General features: G+C 37.9%; 1 protein-coding gene across 25 annotated transcripts in view; it reads left to right on the plus strand.

Moving 5' to 3' along the window:
• The window catches only part of SOX6 (SRY-box transcription factor 6), a 606,402-nt gene that overhangs the window by 572,700 nt on the left and 10,704 nt on the right, over positions 1-22,998 (plus strand). For 19 of the 25 annotated variants that reach the window (XM_054586042.1, XM_054586045.1, XM_054586046.1 and 16 more), the window contains 2 exons: positions 15,443-15,676; positions 18,219-18,435. In XM_054586042.1, the coding sequence (XP_054442017.1) occupies positions 15,443-15,676; positions 18,219-18,435 (451 nt within the window). Of the gene's footprint in view, positions 1-15,442; positions 15,677-18,218; positions 18,440-22,998 lie in introns of those variants that run through there. The other 6 variants (XM_054586053.1, XM_054586065.1, XM_054586054.1 and 3 more) reach the window with 3 other exon arrangements.

Here is a 22,998-nt window from a genome sequence, read left to right on the forward strand (position 1 = left end):
TGCTTAAGCTAGAAAGCCTAATCAAAGACCCAGACTCCCCTTTAGTGAGGAACATAGCCCTACCCAATAGCTGGTTTTTCATTGGCCTGCTTTCTCTAAAGAGGTGTCAATGACAGTGTATATAACCAACACACACACTTTCTCTCTTTCATCTATTTTTCTTACTGAATATTCTCTACCCTGGAGAAGAAATGCTTGTCTATGCCATTGCTAAATCACACAGATGTACATCCCAATCTTGCTACACCAGCTGGGAGCTAAAAGATTAACACTATCTACCATGAACATTAGACCTAAGACGAGAGCAGCCAACATGTGTTCCCAGTGGGAATGTAAAATTGGTCCATGCTTCCTTAGGAGTTTGCATATCTGCTTCACATATCAACACATTAGAATAACGCCCAGTGGATAGCGGCCTACCTCCATGTTTGGACTGACTGTATACCTTTTGGAATATGGACCTTGTCTATTTCCCTGTCCCAGAATCCTCTTCTCTTGGCAGCAAGAACCCCTTCACTTCCCATGTGCAGGTGATGGAATTCAGCCCAACCTCTTAGGTTGGTAGGATTTAAAGAACTTCATGCCAATTTGAAGTGCTCTTTAAATTCTCTCTGATTAAGGTTAGGATTGGATTTGAGACCAACCTTTTCCCCCTTTCTTTTCAAGTTTTGATAACAGTGCCTACTTATTCCAAAAAGTCAAGAATCCATTAGCATTTGCATTATACCATAGACTATTGAATTTAGGAGAGAGCTCTAAAAGTAACCCAGAACTAAAACTTAATATGGACAGAAGCATTTCATAAAAATTTGAATATATTTTGCCAAATTTATACTAAAATACAAATTTCAGCTTACTGGTATATCTATATCTATCTATATGTGTATCTATATCTATATCTATATAGATATATATGAGGTCTGTCTGGAAAAAGTCCAGCCATTGTTAATATAAAGAGAATGGTTTGCACCATATCAATGTAACCTGGCATAAGGAGAATGGACTGGTATGCACATGTGTGAACAATGCCGACTTCACTGTACTAGTCAGTGGGGGCAGTAGACTTTGTTGAGTGAGCATGTGTACTGTGTGGCCATCACATTAGAAATGACTGAGCGAGTAGAGCAATGAATCTGTAGCAGATATTGTGTTAAGCTTAAATATCTCTCCACGGAAACTATTTAGATGATTCAGAGGTTCCAAAGTTATGGGCAACTGGTGATTGGCAGCTTCATCACCACAATGTGCCTGCTCACGCATCATGTCTCATGCAGAGTTTTTTGGTGAAACATCAAATTACACAGGCGACTCAGCCCCCCTACAGCCTAGATTTTGTGCCCTGTGACTCCTGGCTTTCCCCAAAACTAAAATCAGTTTTGAAAGGGAAAAGATATCAGACTGTCAATAGGAGTCAAGAAAATACGACAGGGTAGCTTGGTGGTGATTGGAAGAATTGTGTGAGGTCCCAGGGTACCTACCTGAAGGATGCCGAGGCACCATTGTCCTATGTACAATATTTCTTATATATTCTTTAATAAACACCTGTATTTTTCATATTACATGGCTGGATACCTTCTGGGTAGGCCTCGTGTGTGTGTGTGTGTGTGTGTGTGTGTGTGTGTGTGTGTATGTGTATACACATAGGTATGTATACTTTCAAGGTAGAGAAATCAATTCATGTTGCTTTTAATATAAGCTCACTTTTCACTGGGGAGGTTTATCCTGCATGGGACAAAATGAGAGAGGATAATGCTAATCCATGCTGCAGAGTCACAGAACAGTTACTAGGGGAGAAAGGAAAAAAACAACTGTCAATAATCCCTAAAACTTCATTGCCTTTCATTCGTTCCTGTCTCATAGTCAATCACTCTAATCCTTTGTTATTTCAATGAGTCCTTCATAAAAAGCTGATCCATGAATTTACAAGATAATAGTTCTCTCTCTCTCTCTCTCTCTCTCTCTCTCTCTCTCTCTCTCTCTCTCTCTCGGCTTAGACTGAGCAGCATACAGAGTCTGGTTACGGGTCTTATATGTGGGAAGTGGGGAGATGTGAGATGGTCTTCCTTGGTTGGGTCTCATGCATTTTCACTGCATTTTAGTTCTATATCATAGGGACCCTTTTGAAATGTATTTTTAGCTCTTTGGAAGAAAAGAGGCTCTATTGGGTAGTAAATTGCACTTTCCAGCTAACTTATGGGTTTATTTTATCCTTAACCTAATGAACTGGATGGTACAGTGTAGGGAACATCACACAGGTATGTTTAGAAAGACTAGAAAGGGAGCAAATATGTGTAAGTTAACCACCTGCTATGTCCTTGGTACTGGACTAGACATTCTACTACTTCTCTTGCCATTGCTAATGCTACTATTTCAAAGGGCAGTTACTGTTTAGTGAGTGGCTACTGGGTTCTAATCACTAGGTTAGGAAATTTACATTTCCATTTAATCCTCACAAGGATTTTGCCAAGTAGAAATATTAGCTCTCTTTTATAAGTAGATAAAACTACACTTTAGAGGAGGGAAATAATTTACCCAAGGTTACTTAGGAAATATCAAATCTACCATTCAAACCCAAATCTGTGTAACTGCATAGCAGCTGAGCCACACTGACTCCCATTTTTCTCCAAGATGTGTAGAGGGAGTTGATTGCCTTTGTTGAAGTAGTTTTCCCTTTTGACTTCCATTAAAAAGTAGAAAAATTAATGAGAAGTAGGAATTTAAAAATTTTTTTTTACTCTTTCAAGCTATAGAAATATTAGGTACCTTTCAAATACTTTAACCAGATTCTCGGGGCAAAAAATTTTGGTGGACCATAAAATTGAGTGGATTACCCCAAATCCTTGAGCCATCGCCTTCTAATATTGTCTATTTCCATATCCCTAACATAATAAAAAATTGGTTTCTACTGCACCCATGATCTGCATCTCACATTTTAATAAAAGGCAAACTCCCTAGAACAAATGAAATGAAGAAAAGAGACCAGTTAAATTGATTTTGATCAAAGTGTTTAAAGCTAAGTCTGGATGCCATTGAAACACTTCGGTTGACCATTTTAAAAATTTATTTTGATGGCAAGTGTGAAACTTCGGGGATAGTTACATTTGAGTTCATGTGATTTTGCCATTTATTAACTGTGAGACTTGGCCAATTTCAGGTCCTTGGTTTCAGGAATATGGATTAGATGGTCTTTAATATTCTTCTTACATTAAAGTTTTCTAATTTTATGAACATGTTTCATCCATTTCATGACTCTGCTAATGAGGGAAGGCCCCATCACATGCCTGTTTCGATACATGCTTCAGTTTGTTTATATTTACACCCACCTTACAGCATTACTATAACTTTAAGATTTAACAGTTCTGAAAAAGCTCAGAGTTGCCTTACCATCCCTTCAAGGCTTCCCCAGAATTAAGAAGGCTGGGATTTCAGAATTGAGCAGTATAGCAAGTCAATAAAAGAAGATTAGAACCAATGATCGCTGAATCCCAAGCAACTGTGGGTACAATTTCCCATCAACACCATGTTTATTTTACAAAGGGCTCAAGCTGGCAAGGTACTTACCAGAATATAGGAAATAAAATAGGATTCATACAAAATCTGATTTTAGAAATTCCCAAGTTCTAAGTTCTAATGTAACACGTAGGCATCTGAGTCTCTCTCTAAAGTTTTTACTGTCAAACAAGCCCTTTGCTCCCTACTGTGACATTTGAATACTTACCTTCTGTCAGCTTGTGTACCAGACCCAGGGGAAGCAGTTATGATTAAGACACAATGCAGTCTCTGCCCCTTTGGGATCCACAGTCTAGTGAAGAAGGTAGGTGCATTCAATTGGTAATTTGGATAAACTATAGTAAAGCTTAAAGCATAGGTAAGGCATAGGGTGCTGTGGGAGCCTAAAATACTTAGCCCAACCTGACAAACTCAGTAAATCTGCCTGGAAAAAATGATTCCTGTCATGAGTCTATGAATGAATGATTGCAAGGTGGACAGGAAATTTCAGGAAAGGGGAAAGCATGAATTCTTAATACCAAATAACATGTATGGAGAACTAGAAGTAGTTCAGCATTATAAAGCAAAAAGAAAAATTGCAAGTGGAATATCAGGGATGGAACTGGAGACTTAGGTGGAGAGCAGATCATAGAGAGCTTTGTATACCATACTAAGGAGTTTGGACTTTATCTTTTGGGCATTAGGGAGCCATTGAAGACTTAAACATAGGAGTGGTTTTGTCAGAATTACATTTGTGATGGATCACGATGGTTAAAATTAGAAAGAACTATTTAAGCGGGGACTGGGGACTCAAAATTGGAAGTTAGACCATCAGCTAAAAGGCTAGTCAGTCCAGCAGAGACAGTGAGGCCAAGGCAATCAAGTGATAAGGACGGAAACAAGAGGAGGGGTTTAGTGGCATCTTTGTTAACGAATGCTGAGATTTGCTTCATCTTGGATTGTGTTTCTTAATTTCATGTAGAGTCTATGGTAGTATATTGAACTGGATGAATCCAGAAGCTGCTGAGCAACATGAATTATTTAGTCTACCAGCTTTTCACCAGCCTCTGTGTTCTCCACGGGAATCGACTTGAATCTGAGCCTGGTTCTCTGAAAACTTAGGAAGCCAGACCTATTATTGTCTTATTTCATCCACAATAGTCTCTGGTTCAAACGTAAATGATGACTTTTTGCCTGGTTCAACAGCTTGTAAGCCTTCCTCGTGTGCATACAAACACCAAATAGATAGTAAGTGGACTATTTGATATTCTCTGTTACTTTCAGATCATTAAAATAAAGAATCACATAAGTTATCCCAGTCAGCCTTGGAGCCAAGTGTTGAAACAATATAAAGGGCTCTGTTTAGCTATCTGTGTAAAGCACATATAACTTGAGAATTAAAAAAAAAAAAAGTAAACATGGGCACCAAAACTGAAGGCTCTTGAAAATACAGACTGGTATATCACTGGTTAGAATTTCCTTCATTTTGCAAAGCCACGAGCCACATGCATCAGCTCACCACAAAGTCATTAAGCCTTTTTAAGCTCAGATGAAAAACATTAACAAATACCACAAAAGGCTTTAGTATAGCCCCTTTGTTCATTCACATATGGCACTTTATAACTCCTGCGCCACTCTGGTCGTGTGTTTGTTTAAGCTGCCTCCATCAGGCTGGTCCTGAAAGAACAAAAGACATCTTGAGCAATCCTAAGCAGGAAATGGGCTAATCTAAACATGGTTTGTGACACTTTAGTAGAATAGAAAGGGGAGGGATTGATTAGTCATTAATGTCCAATTGGCTCCATATGGATGTTGCAATAATAAAGCCCTTTTTTCAGAGCAGTAGCAGAGTTATTGAATTAGAGGTTTATGTTTCCTTAGAGCTGACCTTAGGGAATTCCCTTTTGGTTCTTCTTGTTGATCTTTTAAGAGAATGGAGTTTCCAATAGGAAAAAATAGAAGCCTTATCCACAATAGCACTTGCTCATAATCCTGCAACCAAGGAATGCATTCATTTAGTATCATTTTGATTCCTGCTATAATTTTAGTCCTTAATGCTTTCTTTGCATGCTCTTGCATCTTTGGTGGGGCAGTATTTCAGTGACCAATTAGATAGTGGCATGAACTTCATAACTGGTAATGGGCTCCTCTAATGTGCTTAGCTCTGCAGGGAAATATCCTTACAGGGGGAAAGCAATGTTCCAAGGAGCAGTGGGCTTTGAAATTCAGGCTTATTTCAGATCACTAAAGAGTGACTGGCGTAGCTTTGGTGTAGGGGAAATGCACCAGATTGAAAGTTAGACCTAGGTTCTAGATGTTGCTCTGCTTCTTAGTCATAGTGTATTAGCAACTGGTCATTTCCAAGAAAGGGGACACAACTCTCTGAGCCTTGGTTTCTTCACTTATAAAATGGGACAAATATATCTACCCTCCTACCCATTTCAGTGGATTACCAAGAGGATTAAGAAGATAATGTATTCACTGAAAACACTCTGTAAGTATTACTAAATGTAAAAAAATGATAAAACTGAAGCTGTTCTACTTTGGGCAGGGTTCTTTGGAAAAGACAACAATGCTGGGAAAAAAACAGAAAGCAGCAGGAAAAAAGGAAGACCAAATATGAGAGGGATCGACTCCATAAAAGAAGCCGTAGACAGGAGTCTACAGGAGCTGAGCAGGGCTGTTAAGAACAGGACATTGTGCATACCACTCGTTCATAAGGGTTGCCAGGAGTCACAGCCGACTCAATGGCATGTAACACAAAATTACATCTTGTAAACTGATCTCTGGTTTAGTATAGTCAAAAAAGTAAATTGCTCTTTAAAGAATTACTTTGGTACTCTGATTAGTGGCTCGTCTGTTTCTAAAGTGCCCAATGGAATTTTTTAAATGTATATTCTATCTTTCTGCCTGTCTGTCATCCATCCATCTCTCTCTCTCTCTCTCTCTCTCTCTCTCTCTCTCTCTCTCTATCCTATCATATCTATCTATCATCTATCTAGTTTATTCAGTAAATTTCTTGGCATAGATAAGTTCAATAATTGAGGTAAGGAGGATATTTGTTTTTAGTGAAATTAAAGAACCTTAAAGTAAAAACAGGAAAGTGAAAATTTGCCATGGCTTTCCCCTACCTTGGATGAATGAAGAATTAATACCTTAATCAAAGTCGTAGGTAATTCATCTTTTGCTTCTGCACAGTGGTGTCTATTCTTTCACCAACCTCTGGATGAGAAGTGCTATGCCACCCATATTTTGCATTTGCCTTCTTTAAATCATGACATCTGTCAGTAGATCATTCTTTGCTAACTTATTTAGTTAGTCTTCTATAAACAGCATAGAGAACAAACCATACTTTTCGCCCCTGGCATCCCTTCTTCTCAGAAGATGAACACATCATTTCCCTAATGATTAAGCCTCTTGCTCAGACATGAAATGTATTTTTCTGTCAAGTTAATCACTAGGATAGCCACATTAATTGTTTTGTTTAGTTTGGTTTTGGTTTTTTAACAAGCAGAAATCAAATTTGAATTCCAAGCAGGCTTCTTATAATGAAAGTAAATTCACAGTCTGACAGTGGGCAGGAATGGGAAGTTTGCAGAACTTCCGTAATCGTAGACAGGCAGGCAGCCATCAGCTATGTCTACAACAGAGCGCATTAGGCCTTTGCAATATTAATATAGATTTGGTAGGTTAAACCTGGTGAAAAAATCTGACCTGTGGAATATTAATACCTTTCTTTCCTAATTGTTGATGCCCCTTTCTAAAATTCCTTCATCATGTACATTTTTGTTTCTGATGCACGCATTATTATTTATTATCTATTAACCCAAATAAGGGTCTATCAGATGTATCTAACTTTTTCCAAAATCCACAGGAGAAGAATCAAGCATTCTGCTGAGAGACTGAAGTAGTCTAAAATACTGTGATTGTTAAGCAACCCAATGGTATATATTCATATCTCTTTTCATTAATACCTGTAAGCCATTTTGCCCTTTTCAATATTTCTTTTTGGAAGAAAAGATCATCTTTTTGAGTTCACAGTGTCCTGAAAATGCCACATATTCGGGTCCACAGAGAGAAGAGCCTTCCCCAAAAGATCGCTTTTGTTTGTTTGGTTGGTTTTCTGTTTCATTTTCATTCTTTAATTCTATGTTTAAAAAAAACTAAGAGTTAAAGCAGTTTTATTTTGAATAGTGATATCTTTGTTAACTACTACAATTTGTTTATTTAGTTATTTTCTCTTATGAATAAAACTACTATGATGTTCTTATATAAATCTATTTGTGGGAAAAAAAGGTTTTCATTTGTTTGGGTGAATATCTAGGAGTAGAATTGCTGGGTATATTTACTTTATAATAAACTGCCAAGCTGTTTTCCAAAATGGTTATGCCAGTTTACACTTCTACCACCAATATATTAGAATTCCAGTTGCTCCATATACCTGCCAATATTTAATGTAGTAAGCCATTTTAGCAGGCGAGAAGTGATATATCATTGTTGTTTTAAATTGCATTTTCCTGATTACTAATGATATGTATTTCCATTTCATGTGTTCCTTGGTCACAACTGTCTCTTCTTTTATAAAATCTTTGTTCAAGTCTTTTACCCATTTTTAAATTAGATTGTTTACTTTTTTGTTTTTGCTTTTGTTTTTGTGAAGCTCTTTATATATTCTTGATACAAGATCTTGTTAGATATGTGCATTGTGAATATTTTTTCCAGTCTGTGCTTTGACATTTTATTTCCTTAACAATGACTTTTGTTGAGCAGAGTCTTAATTTTGATAAAATTTAATTTGTCACTTTGCTTGTCTACTTAGTGCTTTATACATCATATCTAAAAATCTTTGCTCATTCCAAGGTCACACAAGGTCTATGTATTCCACAAGGAGTGTTATAGTTGCTGCTTTTGGTTTTGCTATGGTTCATCTCCAATTAAATGTTGAGTGTAGCCTGTGATAAGAGATCAAGGTTTACTCTTTCCACATATTTATCCACTTTTTCTAGCACTATTTGTTTAAAAGACTATCATTTCCCGCTGTAATACGCTAGGTCTTTACTAAAAGTTGACCATATATGTGAGGGTTTAATTCTGGACTCTATTCTGCTTCACTGGTCTATTTATTTATGCTTTACTCTGGTTTTTAAAATGTCATAAAGTACTTTTTTTACTGTAAGTCTTGAAATAAGGTAGTTTGAATTCATAAACTCCATTTAAGGGGGTTGTGGCTGTCCTTACCACTTTATTTTTACATAAATTTTAAAATCAACTTGTTAATTTATTGAAGAAGCCTTTTCAGAATTTCTACGGGGATTGGGTTGAATCTATAAATAAAAATGTAAAGAATTGACATCTTAACAATATTGAGTCTTCTGAGCTATGGTGCACTTCCTCCATTTACACAGACCTTTAATTTAACTCAAAATGTTGTATTATTTTTAGCACACAGGTCTTACACAATTTTTTGGTTAAATTTATTCCTAAGCATTTTATTTTCTGATGCTATTGAATAAACGTTAAAATATTTTCTCACTTTTGATGTTAGTATATAGAAATATAATTGATTTTTGTATTTTTTATTGTATTCAGCAATATCACTGAATTCACTTAAAAACTTTAGTAATTATTTTGTAGATTCCTTAGGATTTTCTATGCAAACAATTTTATTATCTATATCACCCAATTCAGGTAATTTTCAGCCAGTGCTTCTTCAAATATTTTTAGTTATGATTCTTTCTCTTTTTCTGCAACTTTAGTTACACACATTTTAGGACACTTAATATTGTTCTACATACTGTTGAATCTCTGTTTACTTTTTCAGCTTTTTCTTAAATGTTTTTGAGACTATTTGATGTATCATCAAGTTCACTGACCCTTTATCTGCACTCCAAAATCTGTGAAGTCTCTTTAGTGAATTTTCATATCAAATATACTTTTTGGTTCTAGAATTTCCATTTTTTCTTTTATTTTTTTTTGCTGAGCTTTCCTATTTCTATGCATTTATTTTGACAATCTTTTCATTTATGTCCTTGAACATATTTATAATGATTTCTTTATAGCTCTTGTCTGCTCACTACACTATCTGCGTCATCTCAGTTTCTCCTGTTGACCTTTTTTTCTGTTGTTCTATTGCAGTTGTCCCACTTGTCCCATTTCTCTCCCCTGGCCCTGTCCCTACAGTCAATCTCTACCCTGCTGTTCATGTTCATGGGTCATTTATACTTATTCTTTAACTAGTCCCTTCCCCTTCTTTCCTTCCTTATCTCTCTCTCCTTTCCCCCTCCCCATCAGTTCCTGTCAGTGTGTTTCTTGTTTCCATGCCTCTGGCTCTATTTTACTCAGTTGTTTGTTTTGTTCATTAGGTTTCACTTACAGGTGAGAAAATATGGTATTTGTCTTTTGCTGCCTGGCTTATCTCACTTGGCATAATATTCTCCAGTTTTATCCATGCCGTTGTGAAGGGTAGGAGCTCCTTCTTTCTTTCTGCTGCATAGTATTCCATTGTGTAAATGTACCGCAGTTTTTTGATCCAATGATGGCAATTAGGCTGTTTTCAGCAGTTGGCTGTTGTAATTAATGCTGCTATGAACATTGGGGTGCATAGGTTCTTTTGAATCAATGTTTTGGGATTCTTAGGGTATAATCCCAGTGGTGGAATCACTGTGTTGATCTTTTTTTGTTTGCTTGTTTCTAGGTCACATTTTACTGGTTGTCTGAACTATTAGTAATTTTTTATTATGTATTGTACATTGTGGGTTATAAATTGCAGAAACTCTGGCCAGGCAGACAAGAGTATCTTCATGGAGAAGCTATGAAAGCAGGCATCTCACCCAGTGAAGTTCCTTTTTTTGTAGGATTGAATCCTCTCCAATTTCTTCTTAATTTTGGTAGATCTCAAGTGACTTCAAGTGGTTTCTTTTTCATATTTTTTTCCAGAGTTTATAATTATTATCTGCTCAAGGGTTAGTCTGATATAAGCTGTTCTGCCATTACCAGGACTAGATCCCTGAAGAGAATCTTTTGTGCCAACATTTTGTATATATCACATTGTGGCTAACAAAATGTAAATTGTAATGGGTTTGTGAGGAGATATTTATTCATTTTATTTTTCTCTAGTCTTTATTATCAATTCACTAGTAATCACTGAGACTATTCACTGGTAATTTCCCATTAAGTTTCCATTTTAACCTCTTCTAGAACACATTTGTTCATGTCACTCCCATGCTTAATTACCTGAAAGACTTCTTCGCTTGGCATTCAAGGGTATTTAGCAATATGGCCCCCACTTACTTTTCTAATTTCATCTTTTAGTAATTTTTCTACTTTTTTTCTGTAAGTCCAAGCCATAGCCAGCTTCTTTCTATTCCCTAAAACCTACTGTGCTTTTGCTAAAACTCTGTGCTTTTGTTCATACTGATTCTGCAGCCGGGAAGGCTTTCACACTCACACCTACTGGTAAATTTTTACTCTTCCTTTGAGATGCTTTCAAGCACCACTTCCTCTCTGAAGCCTTCCTCATATTCATCTCTGTCCATTCCAATAACATTAAGAGCTTACTTCTGGCATAGTATTTTAAAATTACCTTTGTTAGTGCTTTACTGCTTTGTAGTTTTCTCTTTATGTGTCTGTTTCCCTCACTGAACCAAATTCCTTAAGAACAATGCCCACGTATTATTATTCTTTGTATACTCAATCACAATGCTGGGTACACCTAAAATGTGTCAGAAGTGTTTGCTAAATTAATGCATAGATAAATGATTCCTAGGTACATTATAGAATTGGCTAGAGTTCCTCTTCGGTGAGAACATTATATATACAAAAACACACAGCAAACACTTACTCATTCACTCACATAACTCTTGGAATTTACCCAGGAAGGGGCCTCTCTAGGATTAGTTTAGGACCATTGCCACAGGCTATGTTGGTTAGACTGGACCCACCTGGAAAAACTCAACTTTCTTCTCTTTAAATCATTTAAATCACAGATTTCTAAGGAGGCCTTTGCCTTTGCAATTTCTATTTTCTCCCCATACACTATCTTTCTTTTTCTTACTGAAAGTTTGCCTTTACAAAACCATAATATAGGAGATGAAAGATGAATTAATCAGTCCAGCCCCCTCGGTGAAGCTGGAGAGAGCAAGAATTCTTGGAGCACAGGTGACCAGTGCAGGGTTCTGTTGACCCCCTGGGCTTTCAGTAATTGTCATTTAGGATTTTTTTTTCAGGTAATTAAAGACTCTCAGGTCAGCGGGAAAGCAGTGGTCTTCAGGCACATACCTCTGGTTCTAGTCTTCTTCCAACTGCTTTCTATGAGAGGATATGTCATGAACAGTGAACTCACAATTGATTCCTCTGCTATTAAAAGTAAAAGAAGCTGCCTCATAGGATTGTGAGACATTCCCTAGGACAGCTCTGGATTGACACAGAGCATTGGCTATTTTAGGATAAAGTGGCTTTAAAAGAAACCCAAAAACTAAATATTATTTTCAAAAATGAATGAAGCCACGCATGATATGTAGATTTTAAAATTAATTAGAACAGAAAGTGGATTTTAGGCTTCAAGTATTCAGAATAATAGCATGCCTTTTGAAAACAATTTCATAGCATTCTATAAAATTTTCCTCATCTGTTTATAAGAGCTTTCATAATATTCAATCTCCATTTTTAAATTTCTTAATTTAAATATACACACCAAGTTGTATGTATTTCTACTGCTGCAACAATAATTCTCTAACTATTTCGTTGCATAAAGCAAAATTTGGGAAAATTAAAGGACTCCTAAATCGTCTTTTGTTTTGTGGCCTCTTAATACTTTCTTAAAATTCTGACTCTGATCAGATATCACATCCAGCTTAATTGATCTCCCTGGATAAGTCTCTTCTTCTTTCCAAATCTTGGTTCATTGACAGCACATTCCTAGTTTTCCTCAGGATGCCCCCATTCTTTTTTCAATTAACTCCTCTTAGAAGAGAAAAGAAGGAGCAAGAAAAAGGAGATGTGTGCCTGAATGACCTGGAACATTTCTATTTTCCCTTCTTAATTTGTATTTTTATACTACATACTAAGCTTGACTTTATTATTTCATGAGAGCATTTCTTGTGCATCCTAGAAACCTGCTGTGTAATTAATGCAGTGTCAGTGCCATGTAGACAATACGGACTCTGGAAGAAAGGGACCAGGTCAGTGGAGGGCAGTTGGTGGGGTGGAACCTGAGCCCGTTCCCCTGGAAAAAGGGAAAGTTCAGTAAAGATAGAAAAGAGTGGGAAGGATATACTAAGACCGTGGAGTGGACTGAGAGGGAAGAGAGGTGGGGCTGTGTGGACATATCTGCAAGAATCGATTGGTATGGAATTAACATCTACCAAAACCAGAATCTAAAAATCTACCATGATCTCTATTAGCCTGTAGGAGATTAAAACATCTTATTTACAATGAAAAAATATTTTTTAAATGAATAAATAAATAAATAGAAACTGACCATTTGGTGTGACTAGAGGTGGAGAGAAACTTATGACAGTAAGAGCAGACCTCAAAAGTTAATCACCTGTGGCACAGTAGTTAACTTAGAATAATATTGAAATGTTTTTGCATATGACACTCTTCACAAGCCCGTCTTCTTTTATGTGTATGCATGCAAGTATATAAATTGCTGAATCCATGTCAGTTCTAAAGTAATGGCACCGAGGGCATCATAAATTACCGTGGTGATCCTCAGGAGAAGACACTGTCATATCTGAATGAGTGTTTCACTTCCAGAGTAATGTATGCCTTCATCTGGCCCAGCAGTCAGCATATTGCCCTGTGTTGATGGATATTGTCAGCTGGAAGCTACACTACATTTCACTGCACAATAAACATGGCTGTCAAACCCATATAAAGTGAAATCAATTTATCCTGTATGGTCAGTGCATTTTAAATGAAATTAATGTACTGTGGGTATGGTGGCAAAAAGGTAGCATATTAGTTATGCATCTTGGGGTCTGATTTTTTTCATGTAAGGGATCATTCTGTCTAGTAGTGCTAAGAGAAGGCCTGTTTGTAAAATAGGTTTTTTTCTCATGGTCTTCAGAAAGTGACCCCTCTGCTCTCCTTTGTGTTTAGAAAAGAATTAACAATGGCGTCCAATTCAGACTTTTTATCATCTTGTCTTTTGTTTGCAACAAATGATGTCCATATTTGCCAAATAATAGTCCACTTTAATGTTCTCATTTATTCCTAGCTCTGACACAAACAAATTTCTACATAATCAAGGTATCTGAAAATAGAATGGAAGGGCCAGAGATTGATTGGGTCACCTTGTTCCTGTATAATCACTCCACTGAACTGAAAGGATTTACTTTTCCCAAAAGTAGAAATGTTGGTTTTAATGTATATTTTGCTTCTAAGCTTTTGGAAATAGGCTTTCTGCTTTCTGCAGTAGAAGCCCTGGCTTACTGTCAGTCCAACGTTAAATTTAACTAGAGACGTTCTCAACCTACAGGGAGATATTCAGTAGTTGCAACATTGTAAAGCATACATCAGTGTGTCATGCTGGTGCATGAAAATAAGCAAGAGCTATGTTCACTCTTTCAATCAATTCATTCAATCGTTCATTAATTTATCATATTTTATTAATTGAAATTCTACAAGTGCTTTACTGGAACCTAGGGAAACAGCAGTGAACAAGAGCCAGTTCCTGCCATATCCTCAAGGAGCTTTCAGTCTAGTATGTTACTAGAGTCACCTTTTTGGAAAGTATAAAACAATATCAGGAATTTAGACATAGTTGTATAGGAGGATGTTAAAGATCTACCTGGAAACGGCAGAAAAATACATCGGGACCTTTGAGACACATGCCTTTTAGTCTATTACTTTGGCGTATGAGTTGAAGACCAAACAATCTCTTAAGTAAGAATTTATTGAGTATCTATTTTGTGGGAAATCCTGGGGATACAAGAATGAGCACAACATAAACACCAACTTTAAAGGTCTCATATTCCTGGGGATGAAGGAGAAAAATTGGAGAGGGATAATGACATAAATAAATAATTACTTTGGATCATGTAGCCTAAGAGAAAGACGGAATGCGGCCTGGGGAGCACACCGCAGGCGCTCCTCCCGCAGCCTTCCTCTCCATGCGAACCACCCTCCTGCGTTCACAGGCTAATTCTTGTTCCTCCTCCAGGCTCAGCTTGGGCCTGGCCTCTCCCAGGTGGCACTAGCTGGCTGTCCAGTCTGGTGCCCTCTTGGAAACCTGCTTACTTCAATATTACGACCACTTACCACACACGTGGTGCTCATGGGCTTTTGGGTCCTGTCTCCCTGCTGCCCTGTGAGCTACTTAAAGGCAGGGGCTGTTTTATTCACCTTTCTATCCCTAGCACCTGGCATGAAGCTTAACTCATAGTGATTGCTCAATTAATATTTTTATTATTAATTAATGATAATTAATGAGTTAATGAATTCATGAAACACACCACATTTGAATAGGCCTTGAAGGATGAGTGGGATTTCGTGTGAGGAGGTGGGAGAAGGGGTTTCCTTTCAGGTACTGAGAAGAGCCCTGGCCAAGGGGCAATATTGTGAAAGAGAATTCTCTTTGAGGGAAAGACACGGTTTGGAGTGGCTGCAGCTTTTGGCAAGTGAGGCTACGATAGATACGGGGAAGAATGGCAGTGGGTAGCTCTGCAAAAGTGCAGTCAGCCATTGCTTCCTTAGCACCTGCGTAGATTGTTTTAAAAATGTGCTAGGGGTATAAAAACATGCAACATTAATTTTGCCCCGTATGTCTTTGAGGCCTATATCAGAAGGGCCTGTCAAATTATCATTTGAAACTGTCTTCTGCTTCCAAGATGTCACTTAAAAAGAAAGGAAGGGCCTAGGGAAAGCAGATTAACCAGGCAGTGAGCTGAGTTACATGATCCAGATAATAATGCTTTGCACCCATCTTGTTCTTCCTGCCCTGATGTTACAGGAAGTAAAGCAATGAATGGCTCTGCAGCTAAACTACAGCAGTATTATTGTTGGCCAACAGGAGGTGCCACTGTGGCTGAAGCACGAGTCTACAGGGATGCCCGCGGCCGGGCCAGCAGCGAGCCACACATCAAGCGACCAATGAATGCATTCATGGTATGGGCGAAGGATGAGAGGAGGAAAATCCTTCAGGCCTTCCCCGACATGCATAACTCCAACATTAGCAAAATCTTAGGTGAGTGTAGCCGCGGAAGCTGGTCTCTTACCCCATGAGTGTCCCAAGAGTGAAAAGCAAGAGCAAATTTGATATTTACGGGAGACTGTGGTTTGCAGAAGTTAGACACAGCTCAGCAAGCTGCCACAGGAAACTTTGTCACCACTTCTACATCTCCTACCCTAGAGTGTGGCATTTGGGTTTGGGCGTTTTTACATGTGCAAGGCGCCAGGGTGAGACTGACTAAAAACTTCTTTCAGAGACAGAACTATTTAGAGTATGCGTTAATTCTGTCAATTTGGCCACTCTGAGAGGTCACTGCTACACAGCAATCATGGAGACAAGCTTTATCTCCTTTTCTTATTCAGTCTTTTAAATTCATGAGCTGTTATGAAGCCTTGGAAACACAGAGCCTACAGTGGTCTTCTTTAGTATTCTCGGTTTCATGTGTCCCTCTGAGAGGACTCATCAAGGGCTTAGATGCGGGCCTCCACTAGTGTGAAGATCATGGGCTGTAGCACAGTGCCTCCAATGATAACTTTAAAACTTGCAAAATAAAACTACATTTACTTAGATAAGAAGTGACTAGTTCAGATTCCATAGCAGTGAGTCGAGCACAGTGGACCACAGGGCAGAGGCCCACTTTGCGGTGAATTGCTAGGGTGATTCTCCTGTTTCTCAGGATTAAACTCAAGCCTTGTTCTATTAGTGTGAAGCTTGCCTAGTGCAGATTATACAGTTTGGAATTATTGTGCTCAACATATTGAACATATTTTATTCAACACGCAGCATTACAGTCAACATGTTTCCTCTTTAAAAAGAAAAAACACAGAAGGCACTGTTCTATTTAAGCTGTCATGATGTGACAAAATCTCAAAGGGAGCCGTTAAAGAAGCTGAAAAACATTAGAGACTTAAACTGTGGTTTTCATTTTTTAAATGTTTTGTTCAAAAGCAATAAATATTTAACCTGAGTGAATATCAGTGATCTGGACATACACAAATACACATGTTCTGTCACTGTATAAATAATTTAACCTGATTCTGAGACATTTTGAGGCAGTGACCTCTAAGAAAATTTAAAACATACATAGATCCAATAGTGGTGAAACGTTAAAATACAAATTTCCCTTCTTTTCCATTTTGACTTTTGAATTTCATGATGGATAGTGAATGTCATTACAATTAAGTTTATTTTTAGAGTCTCAGAGATATGTGTAGGGGTATTATTTCTTCTAATTTAAATACCTTTCAAACCAAAATGTTCCCAATGTATATATTAAAGTTTTTCTAATTAATAGACATTCAAAAGAAAACCAGTGCTTCTCTGTCCTTAAAGTTTGATATCTGACTTTGAATTTTTTTTTTCCATTTTAGTAGCAGCATGAGTAAGCTCCCGCATGGGCACAGAACTTCTCTGTTCCCATTTTGGCAGCTGTGGGGAATTTATATTATTGGTGTGCATTCTGAGAAAAAATTATTAAGAATATAGTAAGTGTATTCATTAAAATGTAAACTTCCAAGCATGAGAGCACCAAGAATCCTCTGTTAACCAGGGCTCTAAGCTGCTGGAAGCCTGTGAGCACTGACAAGCCTATCTGCACAGATGCCCTATACAACTTGCGCACAATCGGGAGCGAACAGGGATGGATGTGCTATTAGAGCAGACCAGGATATTGCTGGCTACGGAGAATATTTGTACAACTTTTCCATTTGTTTATGTATGAAAAATCTCCACTGAAGAATAGCTAACATCCAGTCAGCACAGCTGTTACCGCTTTATTCACCAGTGAGACACAAAAATGCAATTTGATACATGTAAAAAAACACATCCCTTCTTCGTCAAGTGTTTAGATAATTCTTTATAAACAATATTAGAGGAGTGAATACTTTTCCTTCTTCCTGTGTAAACCATATTAAAAATTTTTGTACTTTTATTGGTACGGCTTTGAATGAACGTTTATAGTACTTGAAAATCGTATATATAATTCCAACTGTACCTTCCGGTTCTAAAGCTATAACTTCTTAAGTAGAGTTTAGGCTTTTTAATTACCCTAGGCCAGGGGAGGCAGTGTGCACAGTGGGTTTTTATACATGGAAGGATATCATATCCGCTGACATCTTATCAAAGGCTAGCTTTCCTAAAGATGCTTGGAATGAGAGAGAGGTTTGAATTTCTGGAACCAAGAAAGCTTTTCCCAAAACCCGTCATACCGAAAGTGTGCTTAGGAAGGTTAGGCTTTTAACTCTCTCGAGGGGGATGGGCAGATGGTGGTGGGAAAAGATTTTGATGTTGAAGATGATCTTTAAGCAGCAAAGACATGTTTTAAAACAATGTACTTATTGTAACACCTTTAAATCATTGAGAGGAATAAATGTATCACATGCAAAATTAGCCTTTGCTCTATAGTCTAAAAGACTAGTTGCGAGGCTCACCAGTTATGTGGTACTAGGAGTCACTCGGAGCCCAGGTGAGTGAAGCAGTGGGAAGGTAAACTGAGCTGTATTTGCCACGAATATGTTGCCTTCCCCGCATAGGCACTCAAGGTTATTTTCATGTCTAGGATCTCGCTGGAAATCCATGTCCAACCAAGAGAAGCAACCTTATTACGAAGAGCAGGCCCGGCTAAGCAAAATCCACTTAGAGAAGTACCCGAACTATAAATACAAACCTCGACCGAAACGCACCTGCATTGTTGATGGCAAAAAGCTCCGGATCGGGGAGTATAAACAACTGATGAGGTCTCGGAGACAGGAGATGAGGCAGTTCTTTACTGTGGGGTAAGTGCTCCTGAACTTGGCCACCTGGGCTTCCCCTTCCCAGTAAGAAACCTCAGGGTGGCTAGGCAGCTTGTTTGGGAAGGCGATTAGGGCAGGGAGGAAGCTGTGACACCATCCCAAAGGGGCCTGGCCGTGGTCATCTTTGCTCGGTCTCAGGCACACAGCCTTGCAGGGCGGCTCCTACTCGAAACCAAATCTGCAGCAGGTTTCTCCCAATGGATCACCCTCTGTCCTTGTCGCCCAGACTAATCTAAGATGTTCAGTGCCCACACACAAAGTTTCTGGTAGTTTATTTAAACAGACACACAAGGAGGAAAAAATAAAAACTAAACTTAAGAAATCCCCAGAAGCTTTCCAACTTCTCTGGGTGGTGCTTCTGACTCTAATCACAATAGTCTGCTTTTGTTGTGGGATCTACCACAAGATAATTGGCCTTGACATTGGTTAGAGGACCTCATTTTTGGCATAAGATCCAGAACTCCTGTTGCAGTAAATTATTCTGTGGTGGAAACAGTAACAATGTGGATTTTCTTGCTTAAATCAAAAACTAGACATGTTTTTGATATCTTCAAGTCTGATTTCATGTCATTTTGTTTAAAAATTAGGTAATAGATTTCTGGTATAAATTTCAACTTGGCTGACTGGCTGTCTGCGTTCAAAAGAGGCCCCTTGAAACCACAGTAGTCAGGATAAGTGGGGATGCAGATGCCTGTAGGTTCCAGCACAGCCGGACCTGGAAGCGCGGGAGGGGGTGGGGAGCGTGGGGGCGCGGCCACTCCGGAGGTACCTGCCCGAGGGCAGCTGGGTTCAGAGTGGGAAGACACTTGGGAAAGCGCTTAGGAGAGAAGAGTAGAGTGAGTAAAAAGGAAGCTATACTCACTCACCGTTAACTGGACAGAGAATTGTGGGGCTGCGCTACGCCTGGGAAATAAGAAGCAAAGAAATCCGTATCTTAAAGGAGAAGTAGCGAGCTAGTTAGCGTTAAGGACACTCGAAAAGTAACCTCATGGAACAAAAAGTTAGCTTCCAGATCAGGTGTTTAAAAGCATAAAGTTAATTTGGAATAGAAAATAGGATAAAAACAAACAAACAAAAAAAGCCACTGAATCTGTACGGTCCGCGCAGTGCGCTGGGGCGGAGCGCAGGCTTCGGCGTCTGTCAGGCTCAGCGCTGACTGGGTCCCCGGCTTGGGCAGTGGTTTAACTTCTCTAAGCTTCTGTTTTCTCGTGTGTAAAATGAAGCAAATAATAGTACCTATCGCATAGGGTTGTTGAGAGGTTCAGTGAAGCAGTGCTTTCTGTAGTGCTTACTTACTTAGTACAATATCAATAAAGGTGAATTCTTATCATAATTACTGTTAAATATGGATGTACTATCATAGAAAAACTTTATATAACACTAGATAATAAGTGAATTTCTTTCCCCTGTGGCAGAAACTTTTCAAGGTAAATAGAGGCTTAAACCATTTTGTGAGGATCCCAATCTAGTGACAGATGAAGACGTGCCAAAATAGGATAATCAGATTCTCATATAATATAAATGTTTGCATTTTTAAAAATAATGCTTTTAACACCAGAAGTACAATGCAGTATAATGGACCTAATCACATGCTGATCAGAAGATTTATGAAAAATACCAATTCGTGGTACGCTTTAGGAAGTATAGTCATATGTAACAGAATACAAATTTAAGACTGTGTGATAAATGTCTTCTTTTAAACCTGTTAGTGTATCTGCGAGACTGTATGTAACCTCTTTTGAACAGGGAATCAAAAGTTTAAATTTGAGGTCCTTTGTGACCCCCCCCCCACCCTTCTCTCATTCATGCCCCTGTGAACCCAGTGGTGCATAATGGGTCTCTTTCACCATCATCTGGGAGGTTATCAAAGGTACCATTTTAGTTCCCTGACACTTACCTGAAAATTCGAGATGCAGTAATTCTATTTGATTTAGATCCCTTTACCAAAGGATACATTGAAACAGCTCTGAATCAGAATATCTTAACATATAACAATGCTTGTAAAATAAAAAAAGTAAAACAGTAGCACATACCATTTATTGAGTGTCGACTGTGTATTGTATCATGATATGTGTATTGGTACACAAATCCCATAATCCTCTAAATAAGAAAGAACTGGAGGTTCCTAGAGGCCTTATGGTGGCTGAAAGTTTAGAAAGAACAAAGATTTCCGGGCAGGTCTCTGCCTCTGTTGTGTCGCATGACTGAGGACTTGTCCTGACCACGTGGCCTCAAAAGAATCCTCAGAGCCCGACTTTGGCACAGTCATGAGTATGGCTATGCTATTTGAGGAAGAGCTTCTAGAAGCCAGACCAACTAAGATCTTTGGTTGTGATATGTAGTGGCATAAAAGGAGTTTTGAAATTTAGCGAGTAAAGATCCCAATTTGGGTAGTGGAGGAGGATCACGTTAGTCTAGGGAACAAGGCTGCAGATGTGCAAGCAGTGCCCAGTGGATGTCTTAGTCTTTAACCTTCAGTGCTGAGAATATTCTTCTGCCCAGCTTGGTAATAATACTTTATATAAAGCCAGGTGTTATTTCCACCTGAAGAATTGTATTCTCTTTTAAGTAGTTGTATTTGATAGATTAGTAACTCCCTGGGGTTCCTCTTTGGAAATTGATCTTCCATAGATGTGAAGTTGTTACAAGAGGGAAAAGCAAGTAAGAAATTCAAACATTGCTGTTGAATTCTTGAGGGAATGAAGGTAAGATCAATATTTATAGCTGAGTTTGAAAAGACATGCATAACTTTCAAGCCAATAAAATTTTGCTTAATGTTGTCATGCATTTTACTGATGATACAACTAAAAGTTCAGTGAGTTAAATCTTTTTTTACTCAGCTGTTATGAAATGAATATATCAATTATGTGAAATGGAGTTAAGTTAGTTCTTGCCTTGTATTTAACCCCCTTGATTGACAGGTTAAGTATCAGAATTTTGGAATACTTCTGATAAAAGTATTTCAATGTTGAAATGGTATTCAGTTGAAATGCAATTCATTAGGATACATATAGCTTCAATGTTGTCTTCTTCCAAAGAACTATGGCCAAGTGTATTTCCATTTATTTGAAGCTCATTCAGTAATTTACCATGAACTAATAGAGGATTATGCAGATATTATAACATATTATATTTAGGGCTAGTTTTTGAATAATAATAACTTACTGTATGCTATAAACTCAGTGAATATATGCTCAGTGAATTAGACAGACTATTGAAAATATAACAAATTTACAAAATCCTCACAATGGGGTTAAAAAACAGTGTTCAGAGATGTTAAATAATTTGTCCAAGGCCACACAGCTAGTGAATTGTGGAGTTGAGATTTAAACCAGGATTTTGTGAATGTGAAACATATGTCCTTTCCACCATTACACATACCTCTCAATTAGAGCCTACAAATTGTTTAGAGGTTGTATGGTGTAGTGGTTAAGAACATCAATTCTGGAGCCAGACTATTCCAGCTCAAATATTAGATCTGCATCGTCCTGACTCCAGGAACTAATGCATAACTATCTTTATGCCTCTGAACTGTCCACTTGCCCTTAGGAAACATTAAAATCTCTGTATCTCCATTCCCTCATATACAGAATGGAGATGACAATTTTACCTAAGACATTGGACCCTGCTGAAGACTGAATAACTATTAATATATCTAAAGCACTTGGAACAGTCTCTGGCAGATTGGAAGCTCCAAAATAAACATTATTATTCTAGAAAAGTAGTGCTATGTGCCAAGTATATATTTTATATTATAAAGAATCATAGTCTATTGCCTTATGCTATAAGCAATTTTAACATTTTCTCTTTTGATCTTGCCTCTAAAGAGGTCTAATCAAACCTATAAGATACTTATAAACATAATTGATTAGCATAGACTAGCCATACTTATTTTCAGTATTGGCCTTCTGTAAAGAAAGCTGGATTAGAATCTCTGTAAGTAAGATAAAAGATTGCTCTCATTTCCATTCCTTCCTGCAATATCAACTACAGAGATGTGTAACATATAGGGTTATCTTCTAATGAAACAAACTTTGTTGCCTTCATTTATAGATGCTGTAAAGGCCTGAAGGATCAGCAAACAAGAGAGCTGAAATAAATATTATTGTTGCCAAAATAAAAATGTAGTTCCTTTGCAATTGGCAAAGCCAGACTGTACTCTTGAAATATTCTTGTGATGTGGGAGCCATGCAGCTATGCTGGACTCTGTCAAGGCCAGCTTGGACTCTCTGAGCGTTAGCTTATATTCTTTCCTTGGGCTGGGGTGGAAGGGTTTTTAGGCATCTCTGCTCATGCAAGCTGCATGTATATACTTTTACAAACATCTGCAACTTTGATTTTGATGTGCACATTCATTATTTGTAAAGCCCAATACTTACCAGCTATTCCTGTTTGTGAAATCAGCAGTGTTTGAATTTTGACTTTGCAATTGATCTGTAAAGGAAGGAAAAATGCTTTTTAGGAAAGTAATTTCCAATAGACAACGCTTGAGCATGATGGCTGGATTTTTCCATTTTGCTGATTGATTAGTCAGTCAATTGGTAA

This window comes from Pteronotus mesoamericanus, unplaced genomic scaffold, assembly GCF_021234165.1.
Source record: "Pteronotus mesoamericanus isolate MK-2021 breed Mesoamerican mustached bat unplaced genomic scaffold, CSHL_Meso_final contig_90, whole genome shotgun sequence".
In the NCBI taxonomy this organism is placed as follows: domain Eukaryota; kingdom Metazoa; phylum Chordata; class Mammalia; order Chiroptera; family Mormoopidae; genus Pteronotus; species Pteronotus mesoamericanus.